Source organism: Geospiza fortis, unplaced genomic scaffold, assembly GCF_000277835.1.
Source record: "Geospiza fortis unplaced genomic scaffold, GeoFor_1.0 scaffold41, whole genome shotgun sequence".
Taxonomy (NCBI): domain Eukaryota; kingdom Metazoa; phylum Chordata; class Aves; order Passeriformes; family Thraupidae; genus Geospiza; species Geospiza fortis.
In genome coordinates, this window is record NW_005054299.1 from 14,740,879 (window position 1) to 14,755,141 (window position 14,263).

The window sequence follows — 14,263 nt, forward strand, 5'->3', positions numbered from 1 at the left end:
TGTAGCTTTCAGCTATTCAGACAAAAATAAATTTAAGCCAGTAAAATAACAACTCCTTGTTTCCCCCTTCCTTGCACTGTTTTCCTTGAAACGTCTTTCTCAGATGATGTTAACACACTTGCCTTTGTTTGTTTGTTTAGCTGTTTTTTAAAAAAATCTAAATCCAGATGTTGGTTTGTCAATAAATAACAAAAATAAGATTTTTTTTTCAGGTTGCATGAATTATGCATGTATGTAGATTTTAAAATGTATTTACTTAATCAGTGGTTGCTGAAATTTGTAGAAAGTACTTTAAGAGGCCATTGGGTTACTCTGCTAATTGTAAATGGTTTTTATTTTAGAAGGTATGTCTAGATTTTCTTTAATTGGGTTTGATTTCTGAATCTAAGACCTAAATCAGTAGTGGGTAAATGTGGAACTTGATTTAGAGAGTTACTCTGTAGATTAATTGTGGGAGGTGCCCTTGGGGAGAGGGGAGAGGGGAGAGGGAAGAGCAGTGTCATAGTGGCAGTGATTGTTTCTAGAATTCTTAGCTTTGTTCATTCAGATATAATTCCCATTTCTCTATTGATAATGCTGTGACTGGGTGCACAAGAAGTCCTATGTTAGTCTGAAGTCATGAGCACAGTCTTTTAGTCTTTACAGAAGTTGGAAATCCATACTGCTCCTCATGGTTAGAGAGCTTTTCATCTGAAACTGTAACTTGAGGTACATTGTATTTTTGTTTAAGGCTGGCTAATGTTACCAGCCTCTACTGGAAGTTTTTTCCCCTCCTATTTTGTTTTTGTGTGTGGCTCACTTGGGGACTATTTGGAAAAAGATTTGTAATCTTAGCTTTCATCAGACCACACAAGTCAAGAGGCTGATCCCCTCTTGGGCTTGTCAGCAGTCAGCTTAATCAGGACAGAGCGTGAGCTGTGGTGGGAATGGGTTGGACATGTTTGCAGCCCACACTTGTAGATCGGTGTCATGGGGGGCCAGCAACACTGAGCCGTTTGGCAGTGAGGGCTCATTATGTGCCTGTCCCCTGTGGTCCCTCAGCAAGGGCTTGAGGCTTCTGTTCCCAGTGAATGGATGTGGGGAGGGGAGTGCTTGGCCTCCTTCAGCTGTGAATGCTTTCATTGAGACCTTGGTGAGAACTCTTTCCAGCTGAGCCCTGTTGCATCCTTCACCATTTGAATTGCTTGGGACTGTGAGGGTGCAGAGGATGAGATACAGGCTGTGGCAACCTAGGGTTTCACAGTGTGACTAATTTTGAACAAACCCAATAGTTCTGCACTGAAACAATGCCTAATTTTTGAGTTTGTGTTTTTCTTTTTTTTAATAGGTTACAACAACAGTAGGTTATTAGCTGTACTCCAAAACTCTCCTAATCTGTCTGTAAAGAAATATCTTGAAATAGAGCACTTACCAGCCTGAAGAAGCACGGTGGTAAATGTTAGACCATGTTGCTTTCTTCTGGCTGTGAGTGTCCAGAAGCAGCAGTGGTCTCAGGGGGCTGTCTGTGGCCCACAGGATCATATTGTACCCTATACCTACTTCAGTTGGCTTCAGATTCATGAAGGTTTCTTCTATACCCACCTCACCAGAAGCCTGGCAGCCAAGATGGGCTCATCAGCCTCTGGACCCAGGCTGGTACCTTCCCTCAGGGCAACCTTATATCACACAGCTGCATCAGCTTGGGTCAGTGCCGGTGTAGTAGGTGCCTTCTGGATCACTTGGCACAGAAGCAGCCAAATGCAGGTTCTGCAAAACCATGGTGAGTGAAGTTGGAGCTCTCTTCTTGTCATGTAAAGCCACACTCAGCAGCCCGACAGCTTCCATCCTGACCACAGCTTCTTGTCATCCCCACACATCTTCCTGCACTCACCAGCCCCTCAAAGCCAGACTCTATCACCTCCTCTTGGCACAAAATACCAAAACCTGTGCAATTCCTGCCTCAGCAGATGCAGGCAGAGTCTGCTGAATTGGAGCTGAAGCATATGCTGAAGTATACACATGAGTTTATAGTTTGGGTAGAAAGTCACACACTGACATAGTGTAATGAAATTTAGCAGGTATGTTTGCAGCAGACTTAAGAAAAACAGGCTGTGTGTCATAACACACTTTCTGCCATGTGTGTTGGCATGGCTGAACAGTGCAGCTACCCCAAGGCTGGAGAAAAGAGCTTTGCCTGAGAAAAGGTGTCCTGTGCACGGCAGTTTGTCCTCATGCTGTTTGTAAGGGAGTCGTGGCAGAGTTACTCAGTTTGCCCTGAGAGTAGTTCATAGTCGTGTTACTTTTAGGAGTTTCTGCAGGATTTTGTTTTTTTCTCTTTCTTCCCCTCGGCATATTACAAATATTTATACTGTGCTAATAAAATATAAGCTGATCTTGCAACTGGAGTGGAAATCTGAAAACAACTTTGCTCATGAAATTATTCCCAGCTGAAAAGCTGAGGTGTGCTCCTGCCTCTTGCCCTGTATCCTAGGTGGAATAAATATTCTTTCATGGCTGCTCTAATGCTTTTAGACTTGGCTGCATGGAGTTAGGGGCACATAACACCCTCAGAGGTAGATTTTAACTTTTCTGGTGCATTTTTGTTTGTTTTCATATGTCTGTAATATTTTCTGCAAGCATAAAAATGACATCAATATATCTAAACTGTTGTATAGGAGAATATCTGTAGAATATGATGAGATCAGAATTGATAAAAGAAGTGTACATGCATTTACAAATTTCACTTCCAAAGAGAAGTTTTTGATGTTACACCTCATTTTAGGTGTTCCAGGGATCACAGACAGTAGTTATAAGTGATTTCATGTGCACAAAAGAAATTGACAAAACCATAATTAGACAATTTGATAACTAGATCATTAACAAGGTCTTAATATAACTGTGGTAGTGGATAGTGGAACAACTATAAATACAAGTCTATATCTGGTTACTGTCTGGTATTACATCAAAGCTGAAGAGCTTTCACAACCAAACATAACTCACACTGAGATAGTGTAAAACTGTTAAAATTAAATTTCACTGGGTTACTCTGGGATTTTTCTTATCTCAGTTCACAGTATCAATAAAAACAAACCCAAGTGCTAATAAAAAAACCCCAAATAATAAGATGTACACCCAAAGTGGTGATTATGGTGTCAATTAACCTGAGCTGGGATTCACGTGCAGAGTGAGGTGGTGTCACAGCAGAGGGGCAGGAGAAGGGTTGGAGGGTACCTGCAGCGTTGGGGAGCTGTGCACCTGATAAGCCTGGTGAGCCTGAGGCTGGACTCCAAAAGGCTGTGCAAGCCAGGAAGGGAGCTTGGCCATTGTATTGCTGGCAGGAAAGGAACAGGATGGTGGTGCTTTTCCCTCTCTGAGGTAAAAAGGGGATTTCCAACAGGCTGAGTCACTGAAAGGTAGTTTGATCTTGGATGAGAGTTTGCAGAGTCCTGATGCAGAGGGAAGCAGAACAGCCCTTCTGTGGGTGAATGGCTTGGGGTGAGAAGGAGGTGATAATGATACCAGGCCAAATGTTGCTGAAGGGGAAAGATTTGGCAGTAAGACTCTGAGAGCCTGTATGGCTAGACAGCAGGGGACTGGGGCTGCCTGTGGAGCAAGTGCCTGTCAGTACCTGGTATGTGGCCACTATTTAGAGCAGCAGCCCACTGCAGGCCTGGTATGTGTCAGGGAGGATGTTTCAGACAGGTGGTGTCAAACCTCAGCGTTGCTTACCGGATGCTCTCATGCAACTTCTGTCCATCCAAAATACATAGCAAAATAGCAGAAAGTCTTTTGGGAAAGCAGGGTGGCATAGAGCTCATTGATAGGAAAGCTGTGATCTTCTTTCTAGGTCAGCAATTGTTTGCCCCATCAACAGACTTTAAAGGTGCTTGTGTCAGAAATTGGGAGAAAAAAATTATTTCAAAGGTCGTTACCTCGATTTCTTCTCTCTCCTTCCTTTGCCCCCTTCCAGTCTCACCATCAGCTTTAAGTAGGTATTTTGTCTTTTTCTTCTGTAGTCTAAAGGATTGTACAGTCATCTTAGGACAGTTCTCAGCATCTCAAGATCTCTTAACTAACCCTCCAGCTTTCTCTAGGCCTAGTTGCTTGATCCTGGGTGCATTCCCATGAAGGAACTTCTAAAGAAGGCTTGTAACAGCTCTGTGAGTACTGAGTTGCACGTTTGGCTCAGTTGAGATAAAAAGCTGATGGAAGTCCCCAGTCAACAATGTTAGTGTGAGCTGTGACTGCCACTGAGTGGTAGGTGCAGGATTCTGTGCAGCTTGGAATGCTCTGCATGTACAAGAATTTGAGAACCAGCGCAGAGAAGAGACTCATCCCTATTTCCAAATTAGATTTTCTTAGCAATGTTATCTATCTAATGCAAAGCTGAAACAGAGAAGAGGCAAATACATTTCAGTTTTTCATGTGCTCTGACTGCGAATGTGCATGGGAGAGGCTTCATCATTATTGTGAAGTTGTCTTTGTGATCTTCTTTCCCTTGGTAAGGAACAATATTTATTTTCTTGTTTCCTAGGTGGCATGCAGATAAGCTCTATATGATTTGAATAAAGTGGGCAGAAATTTACTTCTACTTGCTGAGATTACGATTTCATGGGTTGTTTGGAGTTTTCATGATCAAGGACATGAATGAAGATCAGTTTAAAAGTGTGAATTTCAAATGGCCCTGTTAAACTGCAACTCTTCAGGTTTTAACTGTCCACGATTAGTTCTGTACTAAGACTTGCAGTGCTTTAAATTCTAATCAATCCATATCTTTGACATTCCCAACTCCTCTCCAGTCAAGCTGAGATGGGCAGAAATCTGATAGAAGCAGAAAAGAAACTGGAAAAGGGAACCTGAAGGAGTGTTGCTTGAGGAGAGCATGTTCAAGATGAATGAAAAGTAGCTTTGCTGCACCTCATTGGAACCTCAGTGTGAAGTGGACAAAATGGCAATATTCTTTGCAGAAGTCAGGTGACTTAAACAGAAGAGCACAATAACCCAAAATAAAAAGGAAATTTTGCAAAGGCAAAGTTCTTTACCCCCACCAACAACTGTATCAATCTATTGACTTTTTTCTTTATTTTGGTTATTTCTTCCCTTCCAAAACAGTGGTCTTGCATGCAATTTAAAAATAATAATGCTCTTCAGGGAGGAGAGAAGAGCATAAGAGTGAACTGCGTAAATGGTTTAAAAAAGCAGGATACAAAAGTTAGCTGAAGAGGAGCAAAAGGTTTTGGTTCTCTGATGCCTGTCAATTGTAGATGTGCTGAAGCTGAATGGATTTGTTTACAAAATTTTACATATTGAATAGTTCTTTAGAGATTGCTAAATCATCGAATAAACCCCACAATAATCTTTCTAATGATTGTTTGCTTAAAATAAATGTTTCTCATGTTTGAAAAGCAGTTACAAGTGGTTTAGCTTGCCACAAACCTCTTATATCAGAGGAACAGTAAGCATATAGGTGTCACAAATACTGTCCTGACCTTCTCATTTAGTTACCCCACTTCAGGTATGACAGCTTTTCGAGAAGTCACTGGTTACTGTGTCAATAGTGGCTCAGTGCTGGCATTTGTTAAAGATCTCTAATGCTTTCCTCTCAGGAAAAGCAAGCTGAACTTTGAAAGTTTGGTGTGTGTCAGAACAAGAATTGCTACTGTAGCCTGGTTACTCAAAGAGGTTCAAGTGATCTGTTGATTAGATGTTCATCAAGGCTTCTAATAATAGAGAGTTTTAAAAGGGTCAAAGAAAAGCTAATGTTATTCCAGTATTTTAAAATGTCTGGCCCATGTAATCATAGGTCAGTCATGCTTTATGCTTATCCCAGATGAGCTTGAAAGGGAAATAAAAGGATATCAACTGCACAGAACAAAGTCTTTGTGAATGGCATCGGAGGGATTTTATAAAAGTATAAAAAAGGTATAATATCTGCCACTATGATGAGGAGTGAGAGTAACATTTGGCAATAAGGCTAACAGTTTGTAAGCTCATGAAAGCATCTAGTCCTGACAATAGCTGGGTCAAAATTGTGGCTGGACCTCAGCTGTGTGAAGAGGTAACAATAGCCACTGATTTCTGAGAGGTGACTGGAAACCTGAGCAAAAATGCTTCTGAAATACATCTGGGCTCCATGCATGAGACTAAATTGCTTATAGCAATGATACGCAAAAGTACCAGGGGATCAAGGTGAACAATCAGTTGAACACAAGCACATAGTGTGCTCTGGTGGCTAAGAAAGCAAATGCAATCTTTCCATACCCAGTCAGGAAAGTGGAATGCTAAGAAGGGAGAATAGAGCTGCTGCTTTTTCTCGCATAAGGGTTGAGGTATCTGCAATTCTGAGTTTGTTTCTATTCTTTGTTCTATCAAAAGGGTGCTGACAAATACTGCCCCAAATACTGACAAACAGCTGAGTTTGTCTGCCACATAACTGTAGAAGAATTTTCCCTCCAGGAGACCCTATTATGGCGTGGCAAGAGATGTAGCAGAGCTCTAGACAACTGCATAGCAGAGCTCTTTGGTCAAGACTTGGATTTGCACCACTGAATGTGTATTTAGATTTTCCTGCTGCTGTTTCATCTCTTCTTCCCAGCCCAATTAAAAATCTGGCTGCTGCCTGGCTTTCGAATGCTAACACAAACACCTGCGTGCCAGATGTGTACAGCTGTAGGTCCATCAGTGCTGATCCGTCAGCAAAGCCATGAGCCAGTCCATGGAGCAATTAGAAAACACTTTTTGGTTTTTTTTTCCTCCTCTTTTTTCTGTCCCATTTTTAATCCTCCTATTTTCCCAGGGTTTTCTGTCTTCTGCTTCCTGCTGCTGTGAGTTTGTAAGGTGAGCCCTGCTCAGACTTTCTGTCTCTTTCAGATAAGAAAACTGCCTAAACCAAATGAACACATTTTTCTGGCTGCAGAGTGGCTGGTTAGTACTGACAAGTGTTAAATTATAGAAGTCCAAATGTCAGTTGTATGTGCCAGCTCAAGAAAAACACCTTGAAATACAAATGTTGCGAGGGTTACACCAGACAGGATTAAGACTTCATTTTTGAATTCCCCCTCTTTCTGAAAAGAGCTGGTCTCCCAGATGTGTTTTGGAGATACTGACTGTAGGACAGAGTGTACTCTCATTGCCTTTTTGAAACGAAAGGCTCAAGTCAGCAGCAGAATGTTGAAGTTTGACAGACAAGAATGGCAGTAGTTAAAGAGGTGAGGCATAATAATACTGCTGAGGTTTTACTGCAGTTGGTAAGAGAGTGCTTTTACAAGGGCTTTCTGGAAACAGGCTAATGTAAAAAGGCTTTTTCTTATTCTGCTGTACTTTCCTTATGACTACTCTCTCTACTGTCCTCAACATGGAGTAACAGTGGGGAATGTTGCTGCTAGGGAAAGGAGAGAGTTTCAGGAGGAAGAGAGTAAAATATGTTATTTTCTAGTGGAGGAGATGGTTTCATTTGCTCAGCTGGGAGTGATAATGGATGGCTTATTTGAAGGTGCCATGCTGGATGTGAGGGGTGACTTCTGTGGCAGGGAGGATAAGGAGTATGGTCTTGCCCAGAGAAAGTGTCAGTTGTTGTGTACAGAGCAATAGAACAAGGGAGGCTATTTTACTGCCCCCTTGGTCTTGCCCATGTGCAACCTTGGCTTTTACTTACCAAACAACCACTTGTGCTAGCGGAGATCCCGCCAACTGAAATAATTCAGATGATTCAGTCTTTACTGAATGAAGTGAACTGATTTTTATCCAAGAGCTCCCAGCTCAGTTTGATGGTGCAGTGCTGCTAATTTAGAGTCATAGTATATCCTGTGATGCTTATTTGAAGAAAACCTCCCACCGACTTCAGTATATTTGGACTTACTTTTGCTTTAACAGAAATGGTGCCATTGTAATAACGAGGAGCTGTTTTTTCAACTGTTTGGGCTCTGGAATGTTGCAAACAGAAAATCTCTCAAATGTAGCCTAGAAGAGGATAGGGTGTGTTTAAGTTAGGATGCAGAGTCACTTGGACAATAGCCTAAGTGCCTATGTAAAGTAAATTACAAGTATAATCTCTTTATTTAGCTGTAAAGTACGTCCTCAAGAGAGAAAGGAGAATGGAAAATATTTTTTCTTTTTTCCTTTTTTCTTTTTCCCCTCCCTCCTCCTTTTTTCCTACATAGAGAACAACTGTTGACTAACAGGATTGTGTTTAGAGCAGAAATGTTTGCACAGTCATGGAATAATATGGATTTTTTTAAAATCAGGGTAAAGCTTCCCTCCTACTGAGGTTTCTTAATTAGTCCTTCTACACCCGGCCTGTGGAGTGGGAGAATCTGGAAAACAAACTCCTTCCTGGGAAGAACTTTGATTATTGCTTTCCTCTACCTCTCCCCTTACCTTGTGTGATGGATTACATACCAGCAGTCATTTCTGCATGGACCCTTTCAGAAACAAAAGAACTCCCTGAGTCTTCTGTGAGCATCTTCAAGCAGAAGCTGGCCTCTGTGATTTAGTTAGTATTGTCTGCTTTGTCTTTCTGTGAAGAGCAATGAGTAATATTGGTGTTGAAGAACACAATTTGTTCAAGATCTGGAGATCCATTGTATGTTTGATTTTTCTCTGAGGTAATGATGTAAGGCTACCACGTCTAACTTGCATAGGCTGTCATTGACCAAAAAAATAAAAAAAAAATATCTTAGTGAGCATGATCTATATTAGTATCTGCCTGCTGTATGCTTGCAGAAGAGGAGGATGTGTATGAGGTATTTGTATATGAATCTATGATCAGCTAGGTTCCATGTAACATGTAAAAGTGCAGGTTGTTCATTTTATTTCTTGTCTGTCTCTGTGTCCAATGAAAGCTCGTCGTGCTTTCATTGCATCTGCCTGTGAGCTTTGTGTAAATGTATGTGTGAAATAGAGGGTTCTTCATGCTAGAAGTGGTTGTTTGCTTTCCCTCTTGAGGAAGATGGGCTCTAAGCTGGGTGGCAGGAAGGAAAGGATTTATTCTCTTTGTCATCTGCTTTTGTAGTGATGGAGTTAGAACACTCTGAACACTATACAGCAAGGTGCAGATTTATGAAGGGGTATGAAAGAGGTGGAGGATGCTTCTGCTTTACCTTGTCATACAATAATCATGCAGTTCCTTTTCTCCCATGAAGTCAGGACTGCATTTACCCTGGTTGAGCTGTCTGTGTCCTTCAGTGTTTCTTAACTAGTGCCCATTCTCTGTGTGTGTTTTCACTGGGTAAAAAAAGAATTCCTTAGCTCATCTATGATAGGTCTCTAACATAGAAAATTTCCTTCCATCTTCTTTCTTTCCCATGTGGGTTTTTAGTTCAGGAGCAAAGACAAGAGATTAGTCACTATCTTGGTGTTTACTTGACCTTGAGGACTCAAAGGTAATGTGAAAAGGCTTCTTGCAGAATAGCTCAGTGTACATTCTGTTTAGTTTGCTGCTTGCCTCGTGCATTTATGCAATGCTCTGTGTTGTGGCTGATCTCCTGAAGCTTTCAGACCTCTTACATGCCTTCATTTGTTTATTATAGGAATAGAAGTTTACAGTAATGCTGTTTATACTAAAGTTGGGTGAACCCAACATTGCAGCCAGAAGAGAAACCATCATGAACCTTTGCCCTGAACTCAAAGCAAACTCTCTTGCGATTTTAAAAGTTCTGTTTCAGTTTTCAGTGTCACTATGCTTTGTTCCATCAGGACTGGAAATGAGTGCCAAAATATAAATGGTATTTTCAGTGTCAGCCTCAGATTTCACCACCAAATCTGCTCCTGTGCCATGGAGTGTGGAGTTTCTTAGACCTCACATGTTTCACTGGAGATTATAACCTTTTTGAGCTCCTGCTGCTCTGTGCAGCTGACTCAAAGCATTTATCCAGTGAGGCTTGCCAATCACTTTTGTATGGGACAAGATATTGGTTATTGAACTGATAAGTATTCTTGAGGGAATGTGTGCAGATGATTGTTTGCAGAGGAAATACAGAAACAGCAAGTATATGCTCTTTGAGCAAGGGTATAAGGGTTGTTCAGCTGTGGCCTCTTCCCTGATAGACATTTTGTAAGGCTGTCAGCCACTTCTGTGAAATCATAGTAGAGCTGCCTAGTGCAGAATAAGGAAGTAAACTCTCTAGGCTCTATCAGTTTTGTTTTGAGAACAAACTATGACTAATGTCCTTCTGGAAACTGAGTTTATCCAAAATCATTTGCCGTCCCATAGACTTTTCTGTTTCATATCCCAGATTTGGATCCAGTATTGAGCTATCCATCTAGTAGATTATGATAGATTAGTAGGCCAATCTTGGGAGTAATCAATTCAGGTTGTGCCTGTTTCTTCTTTCTGCTCCTGAGGAGAATAGTCTGCCTTCTTCTCTCCCTCCCTCTCTCTCTGTGTTTATTGTTGTATCACAGAACGATCTGATGTTTGTTTTAACACTGAGATGAAGCTGAATTCACTGCTGTCCAGCACTCTTTAAAGTTGGTGTGCTACTTGAATATTTATATCACGCTGACATTTGCTTATGTTAGAGAAGGCTTTATTTCCTTGGAATATTTATCACAGTATCCAGAAATTTCCATGTTCCAACTGCTGCTGGATCTGAATGTTTTATATAATTACCTGGGTCCAAGCCCAGTTGCTTTGGGGAAGTTAACTTTCAAAGAACAGCAACCACCTCTGTGGCACTTGCTAGCAGAAGGAAGAGCTGGCAAGGATTTTTCCTGCACTGATGTGGAGCAGCCTGAAGACTCATACCTCACTTCAACTATATAGGCAACTTTGTCTAGCTCATTATGGGGAAAATAGAGAATCATTTCCTGGCACACCTGGCATCATGGAGTGGATGCCTATATCTGATGTGATCTGTTGACCTAGTTATGGTCTGGGATGGAAAATATGATTTGACATGTTTTGCATCCTGTTTTTTCCCCCTGATTTCCACTGGTCCCTTTCCTGAAGGGAAGGGTTGGTGCAGAATCCAGTTCTTGCCTTCCTGACACACTTTGGTGCTCTGACCCCCTTTGTGTGTGGAATAGAAATGACCAGCTTGAGGCGTCAGACCTCAGCCTCCTGTTGTTTCCCATCAGCTTATATGACTCTCCTGGGCTTCTGTGGCTGGAACTGCTCTTTTGCTGCTGTGCATAAGGAGGCTCTGTGATTTATGAATCAATTAATCACTGCATGCTGAGGAGCTGTTCACGGTAGTTAAACAGTGAAAATAAAATGCTTGAGTCTATAATAAAGATGGATCATAATGAATATGACCCTCTACCAATGAATTCTCTCCCTCTCTATATTATACACCCTATCCACTTTCCCAGCACAGCCAAACTATCAAGACATGAAATTTGTCTATCTCAATGCATGGAGTTCATCAAATTACTTAATTACTTGATAAGAGTGCTGTCTATTTGTGGGTTTTTTTCCCTCACACAGACATGGACTCTCTGATTTTGCTGCTAAAGCTGTTAAAGCCACAAACGTGAAGAGAAAAAATACTCTAATACTCTTGATTTAAAAACTTTTTGACTACTCAAAAAAAAATCCACCAGTAAGTCTCTAAAAATTAGGGAGGGGCAGGTGAAGTCTGTCCTGCCTGATCTGTAAAACCACAGGAATGTGGTGTGAAAATTGGAAGAAATATTTCCATCAAATAACTGTCACTTTTTGCTCTGTGCACATATCATTGCTGTTTCTAAAACTGTGTGATACTGTAAGAACCAGGCCAATTTGGTGACAAGCCTGCTTTAAGATTGCTGTTTGGCTTCACAATTTGCACTTCAGTGATGGCACTCAGATCAGGGTGCATGTTGCCCTGTGGGCAGCACCACTGATGTTCAAATATCTACCCACTAGGTAAGGCTATGAGACAAGAGGCTTTAAACCTGAGTATGTGGTTTTGCATCAGAACTATGCTTTCAGACAAGAAAACAATTCTTTACAGATTATTAACTCTATACATGTTGTATTTTTTAAAGAAAATCTTTACTTTGATGTTATCAGCAGATACTCCAAATAGTGCTAGAACTTTCATTAACAAAAAGGTGATTTGTTTTCATTTTCCTTTTTCTTTTTTTTTTTGGCTGGAAAGTGTGTCCTTGGTAAATGACTTGATCAGCTATCTATCTATTTTGAATTCTGAAAAGGATTTTTGAGAGAGTGGTGTTACTTTTTATTTTCTTTTTTCTGCTGTCTTTGAAGTGTTAAATTTTTGTTGCAGAGTATTTCTGGGGTTTTCTGAATACCAAAAGCTGAGGTTGATGAGTAGATGGATTTGTGAACCTTGCAACAAGTCCACTGGCTATAGTGGAGTTGCTCTTAATCTCACCTATGTAACTAAGAGCAGATTTCATTCAAGCCAGAAATTAGGTGCAGTGGTGTGAAGCAGGTTAATTCCTTTTCTCTGCCATGCATTGAAGCTTGCAGTGGATTTATAATATTTGCCACTTATCAGTAAAAGAATTTTTCCTTTCCAACACAATCCAGTTTCTCAATTTTGTTCAGCTCTGCTGCTGGCATATGTTGACTATATCTAATGGCCTTTGTTTGCATTCTAAGCTTATCTCATAAATTTGCTTTTGAAATGCAGTTATAATGTTTCACTGTGGTGACTGTGGTTAAACATTTCTCTCCTGTCCCCCCTTACCCTCCTCTGTTTGATTTTTAGGACCCAGGTTTCTCTTCGGTGATTCACGAGAAGCTCCAAGTTCCCAATACCATTCGTAAGGCCTGGAACGAGAAGGACAACAGATGTGATGTTTGTGCCACACACCTGAACCAGCTGAAGCAAGAGGCCATTCAGATGGTGCTGACCTTGGAGCAAGCTGCCAACTCAGAACATTACGATGCCTCACCAGGCTCTCCCCCACCTCTCTCCAATGTCCCCACGCTGGTGAGTCCCCGGCACATGGGCAGCCTGCAGCCCAGGGACTGGGCATACGTGCCTGCTCCTTATGCTCCATCCAATTACACAGGCTTTGTTGCCAACAAACACAGTGGAAAACCCAACAGTCTAGGAATTGGAAATGGGGTGGAGAAAAAAAATGGCTCTCCTGGACACCAAGCCAAGGTCAGCTTTCAAATGGCCACCAGCCCCAGCAATGGTAATGTTCTCAACTCTGTGGCCATCCAGGCCCACCAGTACCTTGACGGCACCTGGTCTTTGTCAAGAACAAATGGAGTCACTCTCTACCCCTACCAAGTAAGTATTTTCAAGTAACTGTGCTTGAAACAATACTTGTTTCCTTCCCACTAAGCTGGCAGGGGCATCCTAACACTGTTTGGTCCTGTGGGGTAGGAGTTGAGCCACCTGTGTAAGTGAGCACTAGGACAGGGAGTGCTGTAAATCGGTGTCTCCCTGATAGGGGATTGAGCTGGGGGAGACACAGATCAAAAGCAATATTCATGAGAATACCTTCTATGAATTCAGCTTTTACTGATAGCAGAACGGAGCTGTTGTTTTAAATGGCAGACAACTAATCATACAGTATTTTCAATTATTTACTCATACAGTCCTCAGTTACTTTCACTCAAAATACTCAGAGCAACAGCTGGGAGCCAGCCACACTTGGTTACTCCCAAGAGGAAAGTGACACTAGTGCACCAGTGATTTCTGAGCTGGTATTCAGGAAGGATCCAGATGATCTTTTATTCCATCCTCTGTGTGTGTGCTCATTTGGGTACGTGGAGCAGACACTAACTTCTCTGACATGTTTTAAGTTGCCTACATTCTTGATGCCAGCAGGTTCAATGGGTCCAGTAATCTCCAGATCCTAGCAGTTCTGGGAGGTTTTCATGTACTTTTCAGCATGTTCTTTTTCTCCTCTTTGGTCTGTTGTTTTCTAGCACACCACACCCGTAAGTACCTGTAGAACCCATCCACGCCAGAGGGCACAGAGGAAGCTTTTTTGTGTGACAGGAGGTGGGCTTTCTGACACACCTAACTGCAGCTGGGGGGTTTTCAGAGTACCCAAGCACTTGCAGATTGTGCTGTAAGCCTGTTCTTCACATGTTCTCACAAATGTCCCAGTTAGCTTCCTTAGGCACGTAAATAACTTTGGAAGTTGGTCTTTCTACTAAATTATGAACATATTGCAAGATAGATCCCTAAATTAATATTTAACTTTTATTAGTATGACTAACTGACATTATAGCCAGAAAAAAGGCGATGTTATTCATAAGCATTAAGATATTGTCATGCAGCAAAGCAAACTGGGTAAAACCAGAAATAAAGTACAATTATTTTATCTGGAAAATATGTGACTTAATGCTTTTGTAGATTTATGCTCTGCTGAA

At 41.4% G+C, this 14,263-nt stretch overlaps 1 protein-coding gene across 1 annotated transcript in view; it reads left to right on the forward strand.

Annotated features, from left to right (window-relative positions):
• Positions 1-14,263, forward strand: part of KIF26B (kinesin family member 26B) — a 280,513-nt gene that overhangs the window by 75,284 nt on the left and 190,966 nt on the right. Inside the window, exon 2 of the mRNA XM_031059730.1 lies at positions 12,636-13,169. Within this exon, the coding sequence (XP_030915590.1) occupies positions 12,636-13,169 (534 nt within the window). The remainder of the gene's footprint in view (positions 1-12,635; positions 13,170-14,263) is intronic.